This window comes from Poecilia reticulata, chromosome 2 (assembly GCF_904066995.2).
Source record: "Poecilia reticulata chromosome 2, P_reticulata-male-v2, whole genome shotgun sequence".
NCBI classification, from domain to species: Eukaryota; Metazoa; Chordata; class Actinopteri; order Cyprinodontiformes; family Poeciliidae; genus Poecilia; species Poecilia reticulata.
Window position 1 is genome coordinate 15,552,976 of NC_088831.1, and position 24,671 is coordinate 15,577,646.

Consider the following 24,671-nt stretch of genomic DNA (forward strand, 5'->3'; position numbering starts at 1 on the left):
GACTCAATTATATGTTTAAACATATTGATTACAAACTAGTAAAAGGAGGAATGAATAACTTTATTTAAACAGCCACTCAAACCAGGCTAAATGCAACAATTTGATAGAATAAACAAAAATAGAGCCCAAAATTCAAAACAGATTGTATCAAAGGGTTCACAAAGGGTTCACGTGCGTCTACAGTTTACAGGAAGTTAAAAAAAGTCTGCTGCTGAAGGTCGTCTTTTCGGTGTGTTTGGCAGAGATTTGGTCTTCTTGGAGAAGTTAGGGGTCTTCTTTGACATTTTCCTGGAGCCAGTGGACGCTCTGGCGAGGGGAGACTTTAGGACCCCAAACTTTGGTTTTTGCTGTGGGTCAAAGGGCACCCGAGACAAACCTTCTGGACTGAGGAGCAAGCTGCGATCAGTCTTCTTGAACTCTAAAAGACAAAGAAACAAAACCAACAGTTAAAGAAAAACCTCCTGTCACTTTCACATTTCAGCTCAATTTCAACTTGGAAAACAAGATTTCCACTGCCCAGCAAAATTGATCTGTACATTGAAGCAACAAACTCTATAAATGGTTTTCATTTAGTGTAAAATTTGTTCCAAGCTTCCAGATTTTGCGCATCTAATTTTCTCCTTTTCAAAAAGGACATGACCTCATTTATCCACTGGATGGAGCTGTAGTTGATTTCCAGGTACAGAGAAGGCGGCGCCTAGCGATCAGGGAGGGAAAAGCTATCACATCCAACCATCGATGGACATGGGAGGGTGAGGGCAGACAGAACAATATGAGCGGCTCCAGTCACATCAATTTAAACCGCGTGCATGCAAAACCGAAATAATTCAAATGTGCATTACAGTGGTGGTCAACTAAAAGACGAGAACAGAAAAATGATCTGTGGTCACCACCTGCAGGGTCAGTCTTTTATAGACGTTGTCTTGCCAATTGCCCCTCATTTCCACCTGTTGTATGTTTCATTTGCACAGCAGCAGGTGAATTGATCCACAATAAGGATTACTACCCAACTGGTGACATTAATTCCACTGATTTGGAGAAATATTGTTTTGTTTAGCTGTTCCCTTTATTTTGTTTGAGCAGGGCACAAAACAAAACCTGGAATGGAGAATTTAGGACCGTCCTACTGTTTAGTCAAAATGTCTGCTATGCAAGTAGTAAAAACACACGTCTCTCTCTTTACTTTGTAAAGTCTCTAAAATATCAAATATATTTAATCAACTTTACAACAAGTGCTCAAAAAATAAAACTGAGGACAAAATGTTGACCGAATGCATCACCTGCAAACAGTAACTCACTGTCACCGCTAATGTTGTTACGCAGCTTCTTACCAGCAGTTTTATTGTTCTTCAGCCCAAACGTGACTTTCTTTGACTCTGACGTGGGGGTCAGCTGCCTCTGTGGAATCAGAGCACAGTCAGTATCATGTGACTGAACGATTGGCGTTACAAGCTCAGTGTTTCCACATGTTCTTAGAAACTACACAGCAGCAGGAACGGGGTTCATCGTTTAAAGCTTCAACTCACTTCAGGGATGAACAAAACAATGTTTATGATCATATTTTAAAGCAACACTCAAAGCATTACAGACACTGCTCTGGAAACTCATTTCTATTGTGTGGAGCTTTGATGTTCATATGTTGCTGAACTTGATGAGCCAATGGTGGAAAAAAAAAAGCAAAAGTGACAAAAAGTAACCATTCCAACTCTTGAGTTTCAGTTGACATTTTCTTGTATATTTTATATTTATCAAAAATAAACCAAACTCATGAGGGAAAAAATGCAAATGTAAAAGCAAACTATGATAATAGTACATCCCTAAGCATGGGGCGCGTATCCGCCTTGCTCCTGGGAGGCTGACTGGGGAAACGATCATGGGTCTTACCACCGGAAGTAGTATTTCACTGTGTAATCGATAGCTTTTTGCTAATCTGTATTCATCGCAGATGCTGTATTTCTCTTTTCTGTTATTGTAAAATATTACACAAAACAGTGTTCAATAAGATGTGCTTGCGGAGCTCTGCTACGTGTTGTGCTGCCCGTGGCTGTGCTAACAATAAGACCAAGTTAAATTTGTGATTGCAACAAGCATGTTTTGAACATGCTCCCAAAACAAAAAAAGGAAAGTATCTGTGATAAACGGTACCATAAGTTATTATAAGCAACCTACTTGCACACTGTATGCATGTCAAATTTATGAGCAGTAAATATTGTGTTGAACCACAGAAAGCAAGGCCTTCAAGGTTAAATAGACTCAAGAAACTGTAACAGCAGGGGGCCCAATTAGATTTTTTGTCATGGGGCCCAAGATTCCTGGCGGCGCCCCTGTCCCTAAGACACTCCACTAAGTAGATAAACAGATAAAAAAAAACCTCCACTGTAAAAAGTGGTGCGGTCTCATTTGTCGCTCAGCTTCTCTTTACCTTCCTCCTGGCAGCAGGTGTACCCGGGCTGCCGTTAGTCTTACAGTACAGCGCTGGTGGAACTGAAACTCCTCTCTGAAAGATGATGAAATCAGACCCTGGAATATTCTTCTTGTTTGTCTTTTTGAGGCTCTGGGGAGTCGATGGCTCTTTGGCTACCTGGAAAAGAAAATAAAGTGACTCGTTTTGTTTTTATGACGCTGACTTTGATGAATCTCCTGTAAACCATGGAGTTCTTTCCACCAGCAGAAGCTTCTCAGGACGTTTCCGCTCCAGCAGATTTACTCTGGTCTGGTTTGCTCTGACCTCTAGTGGTTTCTGTTGATTCCGTTTCTTCTCAGAGTGAAAAGTCCAAGGAAACCAAAATCTGTCAGTACAAGCCAGTCTGTCTACTGGTCACGTGTTTATGAGATTAATAACATATTATCGCAAACAAAGGGAAAAAAAACCCTAAACTGAATAGGAACAGGAAGGAGATGATACTCAGGCTGTAATCATATTACTGTTTCTCTGTAATGCTACATGTAAAATCATCTGAAGTACTGCATAACGCTACAAGCTTTTTCCTCTTTGTTTATTATTAGTTTCCTCTACCGGATCCCACAATACAACACATTCCTGACGACAGCAAACCAATTGGCTCAACACGCCTGTTAGCTGTGTTGACCTGAGGCATAGGCATAAATCCCTGGGGGGTCCGGACCCCCCTAATCTGGGAAAAGTCTAGAATTGCCCCCCCCCAAAGAAATCATGAAGGAAACCCTTGTATTTAAACACTATCAATAGAATAAAGGCAATAGAAACAAAGAATGAAGTAAATCTGCCATTCATCTAAGAAAAAAATAAGAATTTTTAGGTCCCCCCCCCACTATTGTTAGAACAATGGTTCAGTCCAAAGTGTAGGAGGAGCAACAGCTGATGGGCTCAGTTAGAGTCTATCTGTGCTACCCGTAAATCCGTCCTACCTTGTGGTAATGCGCATCGATGCTACGTCACATACTGCTTACTCAGCAGATTTCTTATAAATACGTCCTACCAGTGGAAGTTTCGTTTCATGTGTTTTATTTCATCACAGATTACGGTAAGCTTTATTTAATCTATTTATACCTGGCTTTCATGAAGCTGCTGTATTACTTCATGTTTTTAGTTTACATGACAGGCAGCTTGCAAATATAATGGCTTTAGTTTGCCGTCTACAAAGTCTGTAAACAAGTCATCGTTTGGCGGTTAATCAGGACAAAATATGTTGTTTTGTGGGCTCTCTTGTCCCTATACTTTAAAATATTTTAGTTTAATTACACTTTTTATTATTAAACTTTGCTAAATAGATGTTGGTAGCAATGTGGGACTGAAGCTGTGTAATATGAATCATATGCCATCATTTCAGGAGCGGTGGACACATTGTGGCTGCGCTGCATCTGACAACAGACATACAACGTATTGATGCGCAAAAAAGAGTTGCTGTGATCTGTATTTGTCTTTAATTCCAATTAAAACCTGTTTTCCCTGTCTGATACTGATTTATTCTTACAAACGCCTCTGTATTTAAAATATTTTAACAGGTAGGATATTCTAGTAAAAGAATTAGTGCATACATCTATAGCTTTTCATTTTAAGCAGGTAGGATATTCAGATGAAGGAAGTGATCATGTGGTTTCATCATGTATATAAATTGTTCCAATGTTAAGCTAAGCATAAGTCCTAAGCTTCCACTTCAGTCCCGTCACTCAAATAATGTTATCAAATGTATTTAACATTAAAACAACCTGCTATAGTTTTCTGTTTCTCAACATGACGGCAGCAGTTTTGGACGCGTAGCACCGACAGACTTAGCTATCTATCCGTGATTCGGTAGGAAAATCTGACGAGGTAGCACTGATAGTCAGAACACTGGCTTTAAATGCATAAACAATAAACCTATCCTTTAGGAATAAACCTGCTCTGCTAGTGAAATGCTCAGTGCAATCTAGCTTGGAAAAAAAAAAAAAAAGCAAGCAATTTTTTTTAATTTATTATTTTCCTAAAAACATAACCTGATCTCACCAAGAACAGTTTCTGATCTCGCATACTCACATTGTTCACTCTGCTTTTCTTGGTCTTGTTCTTTGTTGCCGATATGCTGTTGACTGCTGCAGCTCCTTCCAACTCATCTGCCTCAAACTCAAACTCCACAGTGATCTTCCTCTTCCTGGTGTTGGCTGCAGTGCTGATCAGCTCTGGGTCTGCACCGCCGTCGTCAGCTGACAGCTTCACACTCTTCCTGCGTTTCTGCATGCCTTGCATGTTTCCAGCTGTGATCTGAGGGCTGCCAGCCCCCTTCCCTCCTTTGTGACGGTTCTTCCCGTTTGCAGCTGGTGGTGACTCTCCAGTGACAGCCTCTTTCATCTTCTGACTCTTCTTCTTGGCTGAAGCGGCAGCGTTTGTCGTCTTGAGTTTAGGCTTTAGATCGTCTCCTGGTGCTTCATCACAGCCTGTTTGATTGGCCTCCGTTGCTATGGTAACGTCATTCCTCTGCAGGTCCCATGCAGACTGCTTGTTGCTCCTGACAGGAGCTGCAGCAGTAACCTTGGCCGAGGCTTCCTGACCTTCCCCTGCTGAAACAGACCTCTCCGTTTCAGCCTCGGTTTTCAGGATCTTCCTTTTCTTCTTCTTCTTCTTCTTGTTCCCAGAGAGCACAGCTGGTGCTTCAGAGGGCGTGTCTGATGTAGCAGAGGTCAGCTGCTGCTTTCCGTCCGTCACCGTGGGTTCAGAGTCATTGGTGGGGGGGAGTGGCTGCAGCTGAGCTTCTAATGGAGCCTCTGAAGTGGAACACGGACTTTGTTCTACTGAATCTTCTGAACATCCCGCAGATTTTGAGTCGGCATTGTGATTCTGTGTTTTCTTCTTTTTCTTCTTCTTCTTCTTGTTATTAACAGGTGCATCTACAGGTTCCATGTTGCTACTTTGCCTGTCGAGCGTTTCCTGTGTTTTCCCTGAAGAAGCAGAAACAGAACGGCTTTATGGCCTGGAGGTCCTGAAGTGAAGAACACTACAATCTAAATAACATCGCAATTAAAACTTGGGATACTCGTTTTTTCATTTACCAACTCGAGATTCCTTGACCTGATGGAACTAGCATGCTTCTAATCTGCTCTTAGCTGTGCCATCATAAAAAGCTTCTGATTAGGCTAGAGGCGCTTTTCCACTGGTAAATTGCTCTCTAACCAGTTAACGTGCAGTTCGAGTCTACCCCACGTAGAAGTGTGTGTGTGTGTGTGAGAGATCAACTCTCTGCTGATGTTTGCAGTAACACTCACCAATGGAGAACCTCCAGGTTCTGGTTCTGATGGACTCAAATAAACCCAGATATTTCATTTTGTCTTATAGAAATTCATTGCTGGTTCAAACATAATTATAAAAACTCGAATCAGCTGATTATTTCACTATATATATATATAAATATAACTACGTTCTGACACTGTTTTAAATATGCAACCCTTTGGATTTAGGTGCAGTCAAACTAATATCCACACCTGAACTTTGTTTAAAAAAAAAAAAAAAAAAAAAAACGGAAAACTAAAATTCACATCATAAGTTAATTATGACGTCCCCCTCCACTTTACATGGAGGGATCCGTCATTTCACCAATTGCTCTTTGTCCCGAGGCACACAGGGAGGGGAGGCACCAGGATCCGCAAGGCCCCGGCGTCTCTTGGCTACATAAACAGCCTGCTCCATGGTGACAGGGGGAAGGAGACAGAAGGGACTGGAGGAGCGGTGAGCCGACTTCTCCACCTGGCTCCACTTTTCAGACTGGCTCTTGTATGTCTTGTTTTCTCACCCAGACTTTGTTTGGTTTCGCTTTGCTTTACTTTTCTTTTGCAGGACTCCCCTGCTCACACCACCAGCTGCAGTGTTTCTTGCTTTATTTTAGGTTTGATGCTCAATAAAGAGCTTATTCATTGTTGAGACCCGTGTCTCCTTGGTTTTTGTTGAGATTTAAAGCATAAGCTACATTTAAAGTCATTTTGGCTTTGAGTGAATACCTCCAATGATTTGGATTTACATCAGGAACCAAAACAGCAAGACGTCACCGTGTGAGACTTTAGACAGATAAATTTACCTGCGTCAGCTTTGCTCTTCTTCCCTGCTGGTATCCCTTTCTCCTCGCCATCCTCATTGCGAGCTGGTCGCTTCATCCTCTTCCTGCTCCCAAACATTTCGTCATCCTCATCTGTGGAAACTTCCTCTGGATATTCATCCTGTGGAAATATGCCTGAGAGGGACGTGAAGAGTGAGACGGTGTTTGATGCAGACAGGATGTTTGCGTCTAACAATGCTCTGACTCGTACCTTCACTGAGATCACGCAGCCTGAACGGGAAAAAAAACAAAACAAATTGAATCAGCAAACATTAGCGTTATTTGAACAAATACCTTTTAACAAGCTGTCAAAACCTGAACTCTGCCTGCTCTGATTGTATTGTGCGCTTCTACTCACACTTTGATGACTCTGTAGAGTTTGTGTCGGTTATGTCCGGGTGTGTTGCTGCGACTCGCCAGCTCAAACAACTTGTCTGCCAGAGCAGCATAGTCGAACTGAAACACACGTAACAGACCATGCATCACAGCAACCACTAGGAAACCGGGATTAACAATAAGAGACGGCGTTTGTTCACATCACTGAGGGCTGAGCGTGGATTATGGCCAGTTTAATCAAGAAAGGCAGGGGAACCAAGTTATTATCAGTATCAAAAATAGAACAGCTGCCATGGTAAAATAATTCTGTTGACTCAATGAAACTTGGAAATATATATATATATATATATATATATATATATATATATTATATATTATTTTAGTGCTGTGCTGCACAGCAAAGGGGAAACCTGCTGAAGTACAACTCAAAACCACATTTTTCTCGCTCTCTGTATCAGCCAAGCTACACGTAGACTCACTTATTTACTGTATGGCTAGCTCACTGTCTCTTACTCTGCAGACGCGGAGTCACAATGTGTGGGATCATGAGCGCCCCCTGCCATGAGGCAGAAGAACTGCCTGCCTTGTCACAAATTGGTCAATAAGCCAGGTAACAGCAGAAATCCTGTCATCACGAATAAATCCAGGATGAATGCCGCCGGGTGTGTCCCCGCAGGACAAGAGGGCTCTCCTGTGACCTGACTTCTGGTCGAGAAAATTTGATCAATTGCACTGATAATTTGTAGATTTGGAGGATGTGCAAAGAAAGGCTCCAAAAATATAGAAAAAGACGGGACATAAACAGAGCAGGCGGGTCAGGCATGGGCAGGGAGAGAGCAGAGGAAAAAAGTGTCCGGCTTCACCGAGAGCAAGAGAGGAAAACTTGTGTCGAGGAAAACAGTAAGTCGTGATCATTTCCAGTGAGAGTTGGACTTCGCCAAGGCTGCCCTTTGTCACTGAGGGGACCTTCTCTTTCCTCAACCTTTTTACAGCTGGAGCTCTCTGAGCACTGCACCCCTAGAGTTTAGTCAGCATTTACTGGACAAACCGAGTACAGAAAATGTAAATGACATCACTGATTTCAACCCACTAGTATTGATTCAGTACCAATTCTCACCTTGGTAGAGATGGTATCAATGCGCCCAGTTCTAGTAGGCATCGCACAGTTTGCTGCCAAGACGTTATCAGAACTTTATGACATAATTGTGATGCAGGATTCAAGCCGTCTGCTTAAAGCCTTTCATGTCTTCAGAATGAAACAGCAGCTGATCTGTCAGCCCTGACCTGCATGCCAGCTGGCAGGGTCCTGGTCATTACAGCAGCTCAGCTCAGCTGTCTCACATATTCCAACAGCACCTCAAGATGCATTTATTAGCATAACTGCTTCAACAGCCTTTCTATGCACACATTCAAAAAAATAAAAGGAATGATCTCTAAACAGACAGACATGCTTACCTGCAGAACCGGTCCAAAGTCTGCATCTGACAGCTCAGAGTCGGAGTCCTCCAAGTGAAGCAGCTCCTCATCACTTTCTTCTTCTGCTTTCAAACGACTCCCTGCGAGCAAAGAGTCCAGGTGCCACAGTGAACTTTAGTAAAACACCAGTCCAGGTTAGAGGTGGGAGCTGCTGTGTCAGGATGCACCGTTCACCAGCCTCCCCTCTCTGCTCTTACCGACTGCGTTTCTCCTCTCATCTTCCTTCTGTTCATCATCTCCCTCAGATTCCTGCCCTGAATCAGACTGCTGCGCCGTTTTCACCTCCTTCAGAAGATCCCCCACAGCAAAAGGAGCCTGTTCAATGATGGTGCTGAAAAGGCTTTTGCAAATTGCGCTGAAAAGCGCATGGCTGGAGAAACAACAAACGGGAAAGCTGTCAGGAAAGGAGGACGGAGCCAAGCAACTGGGGTTGAATTCTTCATCCTGAGCACATAGAGAAAAACTTACTTCTTGGTTTTGGCTGCTTTCCTGCAGAACGGTTCTATAAAAATCAGGTTCTGATCAGCAGTGAGCTGCAAAAAAAAAAAAAAAAAAAGTAAAATAAAAAGGCAGAGTCTGATTAGCAAGCCACATCCACAAGAGCCCAGTACCAGTATCATTTCTCATGATCCAAATCTAAATCTTTATTACATTCAAGATTATGATATAATTTTAAAAACATTACTGAATGTCCAGGTTTGTGTTACAAACCTGGCGAACCACCAGAATTTACTTGGATTAAACAGAAGTGTGAAAATGTATATTAATTTTAATTGTATTTTTTTTTATTTGTTATTTATAAGACTGTATAGTTGCAGGCATAAATAGCATTTTACCGTAACATATAGCAGTTTTCTGGGGTAAACCCTGATCAGCTCCAGAGGTTTGAACAGCGAGTGCAGTGACTGGTGGTAGTATCAGACCTGAAAGCATTTCCTATTACCTACACGCTGTTCACACAAACAGTAGCTACATGTCTCCACCAGAGGATCTGAAGTTCTTCTGGCTTTAGGTTATAAATCCCTGAGTCGCCATGGTTACCAGTGGTGGTACCGACCTACCTCTTCAGCACCAACAGCTGCCAGTTCCGTCATGTAAAGGTCCAAGATGTGCAGCAGCAATCCCGAGGGCGTCTCACTGTCATTTTGCAGCAGATGACACTTCAGCAGCTCCAAAAACTTCCCGACCGCACTGAGAAAAGCAGTTATTTATTTTATACGCTGTCAAGAGTTTTTTTTAAATGGAAGTTTTTCCCAGATCCTTTACCTGCTTTCCCAGTTTCTCCTCCTGAGGACGTCAAACGATTGTCGGAACACAAAACGAACCAGCTGCAGAGGGAACGTTAAACATTTAGAAATGCAAACGCCTCCGTTTATAATGTTGTACATCTCTGCTGTTCTGATAAAACAACTTAAGATGCTAAAACTTCAGCTAAGTTTTACATGTCCTCAATTTCAAATCATTCTCTCACCGTTTCGCTCAGCATTGTGAGCATTACTTCCACATCAACTTTTAACTTTAAGTTATAAAATTCCTCAACATCTTCAACAGCACCCCCTACGCCAGTGTCCATCTCTTTACCAAGAAGCATTTGAAAACTTAAGCTCGTTGACACCAAGTGGAACAAATGGAGAGTTAGATGAAACACAGTGGAGCTGCTGCGGACGCCCAGAACGTGGCGTGAGGAGAGATGAATCCTGATTATGGCCATGTTTTAACAGAAAGACTTGAGCGGTACAAAAACCTGTGAGTTTGTCACAGTTAATTGTTCAAACTAATGGCAAAAGTGGCAAAAATAAATAAAAAAAATCAAGGTCCTTTTCAACAGCATTATAAAAAAAGAAAAGGGTGAACTGCAGATGAGTTTACCGAAGTTAGACGCGATGAAGGAACCTGATCCAAACATCACTTCAGTGCTTTTAAAAACATACAAGTAATGCACATAAAACATCAAACTAAATGAAAAGCATGTCTGCACAAACGCAGCTGCAAACGGGTTTATAGATGCGTTTTAAAATAATCAATGGAATCGACAACTTAAAAACAATGAGAGAGAACGCCACAATCGGGGAGCAGCAGCCTGAAGCGGCCGATTACCACAAGTATTTTTTATGTGGGATTAACAGACACTGATCAGCAGACCTCAGCGCTCTGCTGAGGTTTAAGCACATCACTGCTTAAAGGGCCATAAAAGTTAAAACAGGAAGTTTAAATTGGAATCTAAAATTCACAGATAAACAGTGAAGATATATGAGCTTCCCTGTGTGTCCCTGTTAAAAGTCTATACAGTTTGCATCACATTCAAACTGTATTTGGGTCCACACTTCAGGTGCAGTGATAATTTTGTGCTACTCCCCCAATCTGTCGGACCTTTATATTTTTTTTTCCGACATCTGCTGGTGTCAGCCAATCGGAAACCACCCGATGACATGATCAACTGTGTCAAAAGCAGAGGTAAAGCAGGACAATGCAAGACTAAGACATGAGAACATCACTTGACATGTAGAGTGTCAACTTAAACTGCTTCTCAACTGAAAAGCAAAGCAAATACATTGTTGTGATTTTTACTTCACAAAATCAGAATGAAAGATGTCCAATACAAGTCGGATTAATCAATAAAAATGATTTTCATATAGAAACAGTGAATCCTCCACGTGGGTTCTGGGTGAGCGGTCAGTAAATGACCTCGGCTCTATAAGAGAACAAACCTGGTAGAACTTGTCCATCCGCAGCCGGTCGATCCCAGTCCACTCTCGCTTCAGGGTCTGCAAGAAGCTCTCCAGGTACATGAGCTCTGCAGGGAAATCACCCGTTAGCCAGACAGCAGGTCATTCAGCCGTCATCACTGTGAAATGGTGCAGCAGAAACTCACGTGCATCCAGATCATGGAAGTTGTGGATGAGGGTGGAGATCTGGTTGGACAGCTCCTCCTTAGGAAGCAACAGTGAAGATGAGCTAAATATGACTGGAGCAAGTAGAACCATGAGCTAATGAACTAAAACCACTACAATGATAGTATTAACTAAACTCTGATGATACACAGTGGTTCGAAAACATCAATAAGCTTTAAGATGAAACCTGAAGGGACATCACTAGAAAATTAACCTGACACACACACACACACACACACACACACACACACACACACACACACACCTGTAGCAGAGCTTTGTCCTGCATCCACAGGCAGTAGAAGAGGCCCTTCCACAACTTGAGGAGTTCATCTCCTGTGAATCCGCCTGAAACGCAAACACAGCATCGCTTAACCCAGAAATCAGAAGCAACAGCTCAGTGTGAATCGTGATGCTCTTCGAAATCTGTGACTCTCACTCAAGATAATCCTATCAAGAGCAGATCAAGGAGCCCAACTCTGTCCTCCAACTTTTAGATGCATCCCTGTTCCAACACGCCTGAATAAAATGTCGAACTCTTTTATAGTTCAGTTCTTCAGAGGCCTGCTGAGCCATTTACTTTTGGTTCTGTGGGCTGGAGAGGAGAAGCAGCTAAGAGTTTCAGGATAGTAGCTCTGGTGGACTGGACCAGGGCAAAGTCACACATTAGCGAGGCTAAGACTTGTTTTATCACCAGGAAGAGCCCGAGGTCATGGCCACTGTTGCCAAAATCTGTTCATTACCGTGTGGCGACTGCGGGGCCCCTGTCCGTCTTTGGCTCCCTCCATATATATGAGAGCCCCCGGGGCCCGTCCATATGGAGAACGGGACCCGGGCTGGGGGCGTCCAGTTCAGTTAGCCTACCTGCGGCTCTCATTGAGCGGGCGCTGATGTATTTCCGTAGTTTCTTCATCGCCTTGGTCCGGACGGTCCTCTCATTGGAGGCTAACCTCTGGGCCAGTTGGATCTCCGGCTCCTGAACCGTTGCCATGCTCTCACGTGGATTATCCTCTCTCTCTCTCTTCACACGTTTTCTTGCGGCGCGAGACGATGACGTTCTTCTGCTTCTTCTTCTTCTTTTCTATTACGGCGGCTCGTAAGCAACTTTGAGGTGCATACCGCCACCTACTGTACATGGGTGTGAGCAACACTACTTAATCAGCCATTTCTGCCTGACATGACTTGTATAACCCAGTAGCAACCCTCCTCAAAGCTCCGGTGAGATGAGATAATGCAGAAAAAGGAATATAGCATGAAATTATGAGATTGACCGTGTTATTTTACTTCACCTCACCAAAACTAAGAGAAATATCCTTTGTTTGGAGAAGGCTGCAGGTATTTTTCAACATGTAAAATGAGTATGGTCATTTATCCATGGACTGGTTTTTTAATAACAGCTACCTCTGATCATTTTTCTCTTTCTGAGTGAGTATTTGTTTGGTTTAATTGTGATTTTAGTTTAGGATATTTTTGTTTTGAATTTTTTGGAGCAATGTCATGCAGTAGCACAAATGTGCCACTAGATGGCAGAAGTGAAACATTATGGGACTGACGGTGCAACATTTCTGTGTCGAAAAAGCTCCCCTGCATTCAGATGAGAGTCATCTTCTGCAGAAGCAAAGAACAGATGTTGGGGTGGAAAACAGGATGAGTGCTGGGTCAAACCAAAGAAAATAAAATAAAGTGTATGTGGATTTAAAACAGCTAGTGATATTCATTGCAGGGGTTATAAAAGCAACAATGGAAATTAAGTCAAAAGCAGAAAGAATTCCAAGTAACAGTGAAATCATCTTAACATTAATGAATTAACATGGGAGGAAGTGAGGGATGATCAGTGCTCAGGCCAGTCAGGAGGGAGCATGGACAGGATAGTTATGCTATATAAAGGATTTTTATATACAATGAAGTATATAGTTATACTGTGGTCTTGATTCTTCAGTGGAATGCAAGAAGTTTAATATCAAATGGACAGGAATTAAAACATTTTATTGATACATTAGAAGAAGCTCCAGAGGTTATTTGTATACAAGAAACTTGGTTAAAACCCCAATTAGATTTTAGAATCTTAAATTATTCTGATATTAGATTTGTTCAGATTGAAGGTAATGGTGGGAAGGAGCCTTTTTCATTAGGGAGGGGTTGTCATTTAGAGTAGTTAAGAGAGGAAAAGACGATGAGTTTTTAATTGTGGAGATTTGAATTAATGCAGATCCATTTATTATAATAAATTATTACAATCCGTGTGAAAGATTAGAGCTGGATAAATTAAAAGAAATTCAGGGACAAAACTGAAATAAAGTAATTTGGTGTGCAGATTTTAATGCCCATAGCAGTTTATGGGAAATGATACAAATGGAGATGTAGCAGAACAACTGTTGGAAGATGATCAATTAGTGTGAATGGATGATGGGAGGGGAACAAGAATAGATGTGCATACAGGAAAATGCTCAGCTAGAGATTTAACTCTGGTGTCTAGAGATTTAGTTGGATTATGAGAGTGGAAAATGGAACAAGAAACAATAGGTAGTGATCATTTCCCAATTTTTGGTATTTTTGGATATTTGGTAAGGCAAAATGGAATGTATTTAATTATATATGTGAAAAATACATGGATGAAGTCAATTTAGATCTAGATTTAGAAAGTATAGAGGGAAAGAATAGGGAAGTTCTATCAAAAATAACAATTCCTGTAAGTAAAGGTAGAACAAAAAGAAAGACACAAGAGTGAAGTGAAGCAATAAGGAAAAGAAATGGAGCTTTTATTGAAAAGAACACACAATTTTAAATTTTTTTATTGAATTTAAGAAAAGTCAAGCAGAGGCAAGGAAAGTTATCAAGAAGGCAAAGAAAACAAAATGGAGATATTTGTGTGACTCAATAGACAGAACAACTCCTATAGCTAATGTACGGGGGATGATTAAGAAAACGAGGGGAAATAGACATTAGAACAAATCTGATTCTAAAACATGAAGAAGGAACAGCAGTAACACATAAAGAGAAAGTAGAAGTTATGGCAAGAACATTTGAAAAGATCCATAGCTCAGATAATTTATCAAAACAGGAGAAATTTAGGAGGGAGCAGAACAAGAAGGGCAAATGATTTTACTTTAGAAGGTGAAACAACTTCAGGTAATGTCATGGATGTTTCTTTTGCTATGCAAGAAATGAAGAGAGCAATATTTAGATCAAGATTAACAGCGCCAGGAAAAGATCAGATATGGTGTATTGTGTTAAAACACTTAGGGAATGAATTATTAAACCTGGAATTGCTCTATAACTTGAACAAACCTTCAAGTTATAGAGCAATTTCACTTCATGTTTAGGAAAGATAATGGAAATAATGATAACTGAAAGGATTACATGTTATGTAGAAAGTAAAGGACTTTTGTCTTCATGTCAAAGTGGATTCAGAAAAGGAAGGAGTAAAACGGATCCAGGTGTGTGTTTGGAATCAGATATTAGAAAAGCTCAATTCTTTTTTTAGTTTATTTTTTTATTTCCTTTATTTAACCAGGTAAACCCCGTTGAGATCTAGATCTAATTTTCAAGAGGGACCTGGGCAGAAGTCTGCAATTCCACATTAATAGGGAAGTAGTGGTAGCAATATTTTTTTCAAAAGTTAAATTCTCAGTAAGTAAAATAAAGACTGTTGTATTCAGTAGGAAGAAAATTGAGGAAAGTGATTTAAAAATGTATGGGTAAAAAATAGAAAAAGTAAGTACATTTTGTTTTTTAGGAATCCTATTCGATTCCAAGCTTTTATGGGGTGATCATATAAAGTATATTGAAGGGAAATGTAAAAAAAGTTATAAATATAATGAGGCGTTTAACAGGATTAGATTGAGGCACAAATAAAATGTATTTAAAAAAGATTTATGTTGCCTTGATCAGATCAGTGATGGATTATAGATGTGTAGTTTATAGGCTGGCTGTGAAAACATTGATTAGTAAATTAGAAGTAATTCAGAATCCAGCTTCCAGATTCTGCTGCGGAGCTTTGAAGACATCTCCATCTTTGGCAGAGCAGGTGGAAATGAGGGAGATTCATTTACATTTAAGACAAAAGCAAATTATGTTGAATTATTGGGTGAGTTTGCAGGGGAACAATCTAGCAGTAAGAATACTGAGACTTTGCTGGGAGAGTGGAAAAGCTAAAATAGATTGTTTTGCATGGGCAGCAGATAAATCCGCTAGGGAAATGGGTATACAGGGAAAGAGAGTCTGTGCTGCGGTGCCTTATCCGATTACACCATTTTGGTTGTTTCCAAATGCGAACGTTGACTTAGAAGTTTACAAAGAAATACAGGTTAATAAAGATAATAATTGGGTAAGTTTTGTAAATGACAGAATTAAGAATATGTACAAATCTTTTACAATTATATATATAGATGGTTCAAAAAGATTTAGTCTCAAATGAAACAGGATTTGCTTATGCTCTTCCAGAATTAGATATATTTATGAAACATCTGGCCATTTAGCTGCATATACAGTGGAAATGTTAGCGATACTCATGGCCTTACAGTGGGTCATTTTTGGAAATCTTTCATAAAGCTCCAAGTGGATGCCATGCAAGGAACCCATTGTGACTCCAGATCCCACTGATGTCCAGAGTCTGAGAAAAATCCTTATTGAGTGAACACTGGGATTTGTGTTGAATACAACAGGATTGTACTCTGAGCACACTTATGCATGTTCCTTAAAAAGTAACAGTTTTACACACCAATACAGGCATATTCTATTTAAATGCGTCTTTCAAGCAGCTACTTGTCTTCCGAGTTGCTCCATGTCTTTAGGAACTGCAGTACACAAACCTGCCCACTGGGAGGCGCTCTAGTTCCAACAGCTGAAAGACGCACCCTGCTCACTGACCCAGTAAGTGGTGGTTAGAGAGAGGATCTCATCCCGCCCCCATCCTTCCTTTTGTGAGAAATACATGCTCAAAATTTCCCTCAATGCATGTCATTGCCTCAGAAGCCACACATGTTTCCACCGAATTCAACGCAATGGAAAAATAAACAAAAATCAAAAGAAGGAAAAAAAGAAACTAAGAAAGAAAGAAGGAAAACATTGTCTCACATCCAATGTTTCTTTTCTCTTCTGCATATGCCTGGATTTTTTTATCTATTATTGTCACCATGTCACAAACATTTTTTCTTGTTGCTGGGTCCTTCTGTTTCCTCGCTCTCACTGTAATCTACCTGAGACAACAATGGTTATTGGTGGCAACACTTGAAACATTAAACCTTGGTGTGCATGACATCAAACCAGTAGGATAATAAAGGAAACTAATAAAGCTTGTTTTTGTTTCTCTAATTTATCTTTTTCTTTCATTAGTACCAATTTCTTTACTTCAGTTCAGTAAAATTTATATACTGCAAGTCTCAATTCACAACCGATTTCTTCTTGAGGCACTTTACAAAGAAAGAAGTTATCATTTCAATTCAATCACACCCATCCATCCATCCATCCATCCATCCATCCATCCATCCATCCATCCATCCATCCATCCATCCATCCATCCATCTTACACTCTTATCCCTAGTGCGGTCATGGGGGTTGCTGGTGTCTTTGTCCAGGGTTCAACAGGTGAGACAGGTCACCCTGGACAGGTCAACAGTCCATCACAGACCGACAGGACAAACAATCACACACACACCTAAGGAAAATTTAGAGAGATCAATTAATGTTTGAACTGTGGGAGGAAGCCGGAGTATCCGGAGAGAACTCAGGTGTGCACAGGGAGAACATGCAAACTCCAGGCAGAAAGACCCCGGGCTGGGATTTGATCATTGATCACCCAAAATTAAAGAAATTGTCTGGCTGATAAACATATCCTCAATGCATATAGAATATAATGTAAACAGCACTGTCAGAGATGCAATGAGCTTATAGCAGGTATACGAATGATCTAATCGTTTAACTCTTGATTGCAGCAACCCATTATTAGCAGAAATAGAGGGCCACTAAACCAAATTTTGCTTAGGGCCCTATGGAGGCTTGGGCTGGCCCTGCATCTGAGTAGGGCTACGTCTGGGCTCCGAAGCGACTAACCAAGGCATGCCATTCTCTACAGCTCATTCCTCCATCGAACTGCCACTGAATTTTGAAGTCTGACGCACAGAAAAGCCGACATCTCATTGTTCACTGCTTGCTTGTAGTTTCAGAGGACTCCGTCACTTCTGTGTTGTAGCGTGATTGAAATATGGCGCTGTTTGATTTTCTTCCGTTTGCTCCCATGTCTGACCACGGCCAATCAGTGAACAGGAGTATGTTTACATCACATCGTAGGGCTTGATATCGAGCCATTTTAGAAGAATAGCCTATCATGTATTAGAAATATGTTTTATTATCTCACCATGAGGATAATAAAACAGTAGGGTCTGAAAAAGCAGGGACTGGGCTAGGAAAAATGCTAATGGAAATGCTCGAAAAGCAGACCAAGTAGAGAGGAGCTGGGTCCACTAGACCTGGTGGAAAAGAGGCAAATGCTACGTACATTTGCAGCAACACCTATGATTCATTCTTTCCAGATGGAAAGAATCAGTCACGGCAAAAAAAACCCCTTTCTGAAACACCAACAGCTTCCCAGAAAATAAATAACTTGAAGTTTAGCACAGCGCTCAGGGCCAGGTGTTGTTGAAAGATATTTCCTGACCGTTTTGTCAGCACCCAGTTGACTGTAGGTAGCTCACTACCTGGGGTAGAGCCGAACAGCACATTAACCGGTTAGTGCGCGAATTGCCAAGTGGAAAAGCGCCAATAGAAGAAGTTAGCTGGGTGCAGCTAATCACGTCTGCTAACTCATAAACATTTAAATAAATCAGTAGAAGTGTGAGATAAAAGGTGATTATTACTTCACATCCCGAATGAGAAATTCCTTTAGGAAAAATGCGAAACAAACTTTGTTCATTGTTGATAAAGCAATGAAAATGGTGCCGCAGAGAAGGGGGGAGTGAAAGGAGGGACACGAAAGCTAAAAATCAAAGCACTGACAGTCATTACTTCATTTAAAAAGTCTGACAGATGGAAGAAATAAAAATGAACAAAGTTCCAGATCATTAGGAGCTTAAGTGTGCCCAAGCTTTTACTATTTGCAGGTTTTTTTTTGTTAGTGTTGAGCATTTTTAAGAGGAAGATTTCCTTTTAAAGGTATTAGAAAGATTCTTACTGTTGCACATAATGTTTGCATTTTAAGAAAATATAAAGGAGAAACACTTTTTAACATCTTGTAAACCTCATGTTCGGTTCAACCACAGCAGTTTAATTTGTGTATTTAAGTATTTTTATTTCAGCTAGTTAGTAGATGATTTCATACTGCTTTTGTGAGCCAAATTAGTTTACACTTTATGTACCTATTTTGTATTTTCTTTGACTCGTTAAACAAATTGTGTGATTCTGTATATTTTCATATATGAATATTTTTTAATGTAGTGACTTTATAAAGGAAAGTAAAAACAAAAAACCAAACCAGAGATGCAATGTGTCTATGGGAGTGGCACACGGATGTCTAGGGGTCTCGGATGTGGACTATGTACTGAATGTTGAAACAAAAGAATTTTAACTTAGTCCACAATTTTCTTAATACAGGAGCAGGGCTTCGGGGGTCCTGGGGGGGCGGCGTGGCCCGGCCTGGGCCTGGGGGGGGGGGATGGGGCTTGGGGGATCCAGGTCTCTATCACGTCTGAGGAGAGCTGTAGGAGGGGGGCCCTGTCCTGAGTATATCTGGATGACTACATATGAGGGCCTTATAGGCTGCCTTAGTCAAGATGGAATCATGGTTGCTAAAATCTTTACAAGACATACTGAATTTAGTTTTGTAAAATATTGAATTAAATGTTATGCTACATGACTGGTTTTATTTTCACTCTTACATTTGACTTTATGACACTGACTTTTCCATGTGGATCATTGTCTCCAAGTGTATTGTGGGTAAAGCTTGTCACCAGCCGTGCACCAGCATCATCGATCGTCAGTCACTTGGCATCAGATTGCATTTTTTTGGACTAAGTTAACATGCTTTGCATAATCAAAGCAAATTGAAAAGGAAAAAAAGAGAACAAGGAAAAGCCAAGTTACATTTTTTGTTCATCATCCTGGAGACGAACCCAACTTTTTTTTTTTGCAGCAATTCAGACCTGCCAAAACTGATAGCAGCCAGGGAGCCAGGTAGCAATAACAATCACTATTCACAATGTGTGAGTTAGCTGTGGACTGGTAGTGATTGTACATTACCAGTCCATCCGTCTAGCTTACATTCCCTGTTTTCTCTCTCGGCGTTACAATGGTGACGTCAGGGACTGAAGGCTGAGTCGCTGGCTCTTTTGTTCTCACTAATTGTCTTGCTGGTTTTGCTTGTTGTTTCTTTTGTCACCTTTGTTTTCTGTATGGGTGTAGGTGACAAAACTGCTGCTTGGCCTCACACGTGAAGAGTCCTCTTCACAACAAGGATTTGATTAGGAAACTAATATGTTTGTGCTTACTGCCCAACGTTAAGCAGTGAAAGATTTGTGGCAATGTGCAAATGGTTGGCTCACCTGCTAAAGAAGGGGAAGTGCTCTTGAAATCAATGTTTAGTGGAAAGTTTTTTTTATATATATAAATAAAGCTAGGAAAAAACTTTAAGTAGGTTTGACACAACTGAGCCCAGGCAGTTTGTACGCTATCCTGTTTGCTAGGTGCAGAGATGGAAGGATGGGTCACTGTTGAAGGGTCTCTATGCCAGCAACAGAGCCAATCTGATGTGCTTGTGTTAAGTGTGACGGAGCAATTTTACTGCTGTCACTCAGCATCTGTGATGCTGTCTTGCTGGCTTGTAAGCACCCACTGATAACGGTGCTGAACAGCCTCTGGTTTAAACAAATTATCAAAGTGGAACAGCCGCAGCTTAACAAGGACATCTTTTTAAGCCGATAGAACGCAGCTGATGCACCAAATGGGCTTAGAAGTATATGCTCTTCTCCTGGCACCATACTTTCCTGCCCCTGACATTTGTGAAGTGGTTTAGACATAGGTCTTCACAAAAATAATCCACTTTGTCTCATCAGCTAAACCTTCCAGGGCAATTTAAATTCTGTCCTTAAGTTGGCCTTTAAGTTTTGACGTCCAAGTAAGATGCATTACATTCCCAAAAGTATTGGGTCAGCTGCCTTCACACACATCAAGTTTAAGGATATTTTGCTCTTGATAAAAAGGCCTTAATGTGGTTTATACCTACAGCAGTTGCTTTAGGTGTATTTCTCAAATCATTTGACAACTGCAAAACAGTAAGTGCATTTCTTAAAACAAATCATGCAAACAGTAAAGCAGCATGGATTGCCTCCTTCCCCTTGGTCAAATGTCTCCTTTTACTGCCGTGGCGATGACGCACAGCTTTATGTAAATGCCACAGCTGCAATCCTGCCTTCTTCACCACCAGCATCCTCATCAAAACTCGGCACTTGTCTGGAGGAGAAAACGTTACGACGGATCACAACTTTCTCCAACTCGGCAGCTCCAAAACTGAAGTCATTCTAGTGGATACTACTCATCGGACCCAATCATCATCTATAAGCAGCATCTCCTTTTCTGGAGCCAGTGCTCCTCTTTCATCAGCAGTCATAAGTCTTGGTATAAAAATTTACCCAAAGATCATTTTGAAATCTCATATCAACGGCTTCTGTATCCAAGGTCAGACCAACTCAATTTATTACGTTCATCCAAATCAATTCATCAAGTTTGTCCAACTCAATTCACAAAGTTTTTATAACTTAATTCATTAAGTGTGTTCAACGTGACGAAAATTTAAGTCACTCTTACTCAAATCATTTATTTTTGTCTAATAAATAATTCAAATCTCTTCAAACTTTTAAGCTGTTCCAAATTAAAAAAAAAACCCTAAAATGTCCAAAATTACCAGGTAACCTCATGGATGAAACCAAGTGATTGTAGCGCGAGTTTAGCTTTTTGTTCTTTTCTGCAATCTGTTCCCTCCAAGGCTTGTCTAAACAGTTTCAGTCTGTTTATGTATGACTGCCGGCAGACACACATTTCATTAATGAAATTTCAAAACTCAACTTGTGCAAGTGGCAAATACACTGAGCTCCTGACTGACAATGCAAACCATTCCATTCATTATCCAACACGCTTATCCCTTGTGGGGCTGCGAGGAGTCAACGACCGAGAGGCAGGGTACAACCTGGACAGGTCACCAGTCCATTGCAGGGTAACACACAGACAGACCGGACAAACAATCACACACACTTACACCTAAGGAGAATTTAGAGAGATCAATCCTGTTTTAGGATTGTGGGAGGAAGCTGTAAAACCTGGAGAGAACATGCAAACTCTACACAGAAAGACCCCCACAAGAGGTCAGTTCCCAGGACCTTCTTGCTACCAACTCTGCCACTGTATGTAGATTAATCACTTGACAGCTGATAACATGTCAACCGCATTGCAAGATGCTTGTTGGCCAGATGAATCCAACTAACAACTTATAAGTTCCATGGGAACTCTTTGATACCTCTGACCCCCAACAAAAATCTGAAAAATCTTCACACAAACATGACAAAAAGCTGAAAAATGTTTGAAATTGATAAGTGTTTGCACATAGGAAATGTTGTGCCCCATGTGCTCCTGTGTGAACCAGTATCTGAAACTGTTTAAAGCATCCTGTTTATTTGTACGTTAATTCTAATTTCTCAGAGGATATAATCCATCCTGTACATTGACAAGTATCAAACAATATAAATGAACTAAACATTGTGCTGCTGCAAAACGAATTCTCCTCTGAACCTCACGAACATTTCAAAATAAATACTCACCAGAGAATTTTGCATGTTCCTAATGTTATAGAACAAAATGGTTTTATACTGTAGATTGTTCTTTCTCAGCTTTCCAAACTAATTGAATAGTTGGCTGGTAGAAATCCAGTCTCCTGAGTTGAAAATCCTTTGAAGTGCCAGAAAAAAAAAATATCTGAGAGAAAAAGGTTGTTCATCCATGAAAAGGCTGTTAATTAACCGCCTTCTCTGATTGGCGCCTAATCTGTGAAGCCTGCTGAGTTAAAACAAAACATAAATGCTTTGCATAAATAAACAAGGAACAGTATCAAAATGCAGCATGTAGATTATTGCAGATCACTCATGTGAATAACTATCTCCCTTTTGCTTCTACTCATAATGAATGAAAAGAGTGCATGTGGCTGTGAAGCTGATACCACGCTTGTTGTTTATAGCTGCCAAATGTTACCAGACAATGAGCTTCCTTGTCAGAAAACAGAAAATTATCCAATACTCAAAGCAGTTCTGCATCACGGTGCACTAATAGAGGCTCTGTAGATCAAACTCGGGCACAGGTGCAAACGCCCCCGCAGAATGCGGAAGAACACATTCATTTCTAAGATTTCTGGTCTGACAACAACAACAAACAGGACTGCAGTGTGACTTCTTTTATGAAACACTATTAACGGGGCTCATTTCGTCTCCCCTCCTTCACTTGCCAGGTGTCTGATAACACATTCAATACAAAACTGGCAGTAAATTAATGGCTTCTGACACTATAAGCAGAACTCAATAGTTTGTTTAGCTTGTGGGTGTGAAAGAAACTCACTTCATTAAAGTTGGCAACACGGATGCAATTAATTTATAGACTGTCAATATCTGTAGTTAACAGCAATGACATCATTTCCACAACTTCAGTAAACACTGACATATTTCTTGGTTTGTTTACAAATCGTGAGAAATAGTTATTTGTTTTTTTTAAACAACCTAATGTACCATTTTTCACATTTTTAAGCTTTGATTGAAAAATGAATTTGTCTCCTTTCTTTAGTTTGTACTGAGAGAAATGCCTTATGGTTTACAGAAACGTATTTGGCACCGGCAGCACCTTTCTTTCGTTAAGTTAATTAATTCCTCAGCAGAAGACATAACTCCATATTTTTGCCAGACTTTATCCAGAATTGGACTCCCACTGGGATCCAGTCTGCACCATTGTGCAATAGTTGGGGACAGTCTGCAGAGCTTGCAAAACTTGGGGTGTGAGGGAAACAGAACCACAAGAATAAAAGGGCAGTTAATCAGGACAAAATACTTTTTGTAGGCTTTTGTGTCCCTATACTTTAAAATATTTTAGTTTAATAACACTCTTTATTATTAAACCTTGCTAAATAGATGTTGGTAGTAATACTACGCGAGATTGAAGCTGTGCAATAGTGTTAGAATATTAGTGTACATGAATCATATCCTATCATTTCAGGGGCAGTGACCTGCGCAGTTCTGTGGACACATTGTGGCTGCGCTGCATTTAATAAAGTCTGTCATACAACGTCTTAATGTGCAAAAAAAGAGTTGCGGTGATCTGTATTAGTCTTTAATTTAATTCCAATTAAAACCCGTTTCCCCTGTCTGATACCGTTTTTTTTCTTACAAATGCCTCTGTATTTAAAATATTTTTAACAGCATATTCTAGTAAAAGGATTAGTGCATAAATCTATAGCTTTTCATTTTAAGCAGGTAGGATATTCAGATGAAGGAAGTGATCATGTGGTTTCATCATGTATATAAATTGTTCCATTGTTAAGCTAAGGATAAGTCCACTTCAGTCCCATCACTCAATTAATGTCATCCAATGTATTTAACATTAACACAACCAGCTATAGTTTTCTGTTTGTAAACATGACGGTAGCAGTTTTGGACGAGTAGCACCGACAGATAGATAGACTTGGCTATCTATCCGTGCTACGGTAGGAAAATCTGACGAGGTAGTCACTAAACCAAGTCTTGGTGAAAACCAAAAAGACCCGACTCACGGTACTCCTGGCATGCTACAGCATGAGAGTGCAGGTCCTCTAATTTGTTTCTCAGGGAGCGGGGGTTACACAGTGCGATAGGGGGAAGCGTGTGCTGCGTCTCCTTCCCCTCTTCCTGGTCCTCCGTCGTTCACAAGGCTCTGTTATAAAATAAGAGAGGGTTAAAAACTTCTGCTCGTTCGTTGTAATTCCTCTCATCGGCCCGGAGTCCATGAATGTCACGTGTATCAACGGAAACCACAAACAAACAACGATCACTGTTCGACGCACAATCATTCAGAATTTATTCAAACAATCAATAAAACCACACAGCAAAACCACATAATTACCAGAGATAACGACAAAGACAGACCATGACGACAAAATTACGGTGACGCATTTCAGGGGCGCACTCGCCCCTGGAGAACAGATGAGGGCATGGAGACCCCAAGCGATCTTTATAAGAAAGCGTGATTACCTTTCTAATGTATATAAATGAGGGGGAATGTCTTTTGCCTAACTAGAGGGAGAGTGAAGAGTTTCTAGCTGATCATGTTTCCCTAATAATTTACAGCACCGTAAAAGCCTGTTTTAAATCAAAGAAGGGTTGTTTTCCTTATGAGTGAAGAGTTTTATGGCCCTACCCGAAAAGCTAAT

The 24,671-nt window shown here is 40.7% G+C and overlaps 1 protein-coding gene across 2 annotated transcripts; it reads right to left on the minus strand.

The window, feature by feature from the left end:
* Positions 1-39: 39 nt before the first annotated feature.
* On the minus strand, positions 40-24,469 carry rrp1 (ribosomal RNA processing 1). 2 transcript variants are annotated; one of them, XM_008438500.2, is made up of 17 exons: positions 24,365-24,469; positions 24,036-24,175; positions 11,511-11,593; positions 11,227-11,284; positions 11,063-11,148; positions 9,621-9,682; positions 9,416-9,545; positions 8,823-8,887; positions 8,552-8,724; positions 8,334-8,434; positions 6,901-6,998; positions 6,754-6,773; positions 6,525-6,677; positions 4,496-5,394; positions 2,423-2,581; positions 1,332-1,398; positions 40-418 (listed from the first exon to the last, which is right to left on the minus strand). In XM_008438500.2, the coding sequence occupies exons 3-17, from the start codon at positions 11,532-11,534 to the stop codon at positions 195-197; spliced, it is 2,319 nt and encodes a 772-aa protein (XP_008436722.2). In that variant the 5' UTR covers positions 11,535-11,593; positions 24,036-24,175; positions 24,365-24,469; the 3' UTR covers positions 40-194. The 2 variants fall into 2 exon arrangements, with proteins under 2 accessions (XP_008436722.2, XP_008436717.2); XM_008438495.3 differs by lacking the exons at positions 24,036-24,175; positions 24,365-24,469 and adding an exon at positions 12,110-12,343.
* Between the last annotated feature and the right edge of the window lie 202 nt (positions 24,470-24,671).

Excerpts from the sequence above, each read along its gene's own strand:
- rrp1 (XM_008438495.3), bottom strand. The coding sequence starts at position 12,236 with ATGGCAACGGTTCAGGAGCCGGAGATCCAACTGGCCCAGAGGTTAGCC. Across the intron at positions 8,725-8,822 it reads AAAGCAGCCAAAACCAAGAA|CCATGCGCTTTTCAGCGCAA; the intron begins GTAAGTTTTTCT and ends TTGTTTCTCCAG. Across the intron at positions 2,582-4,495 it reads AGAAAAGCAGAGTGAACAAT|GTAGCCAAAGAGCCATCGAC; the intron begins GTGAGTATGCGA and ends TTTCTTTTCCAG.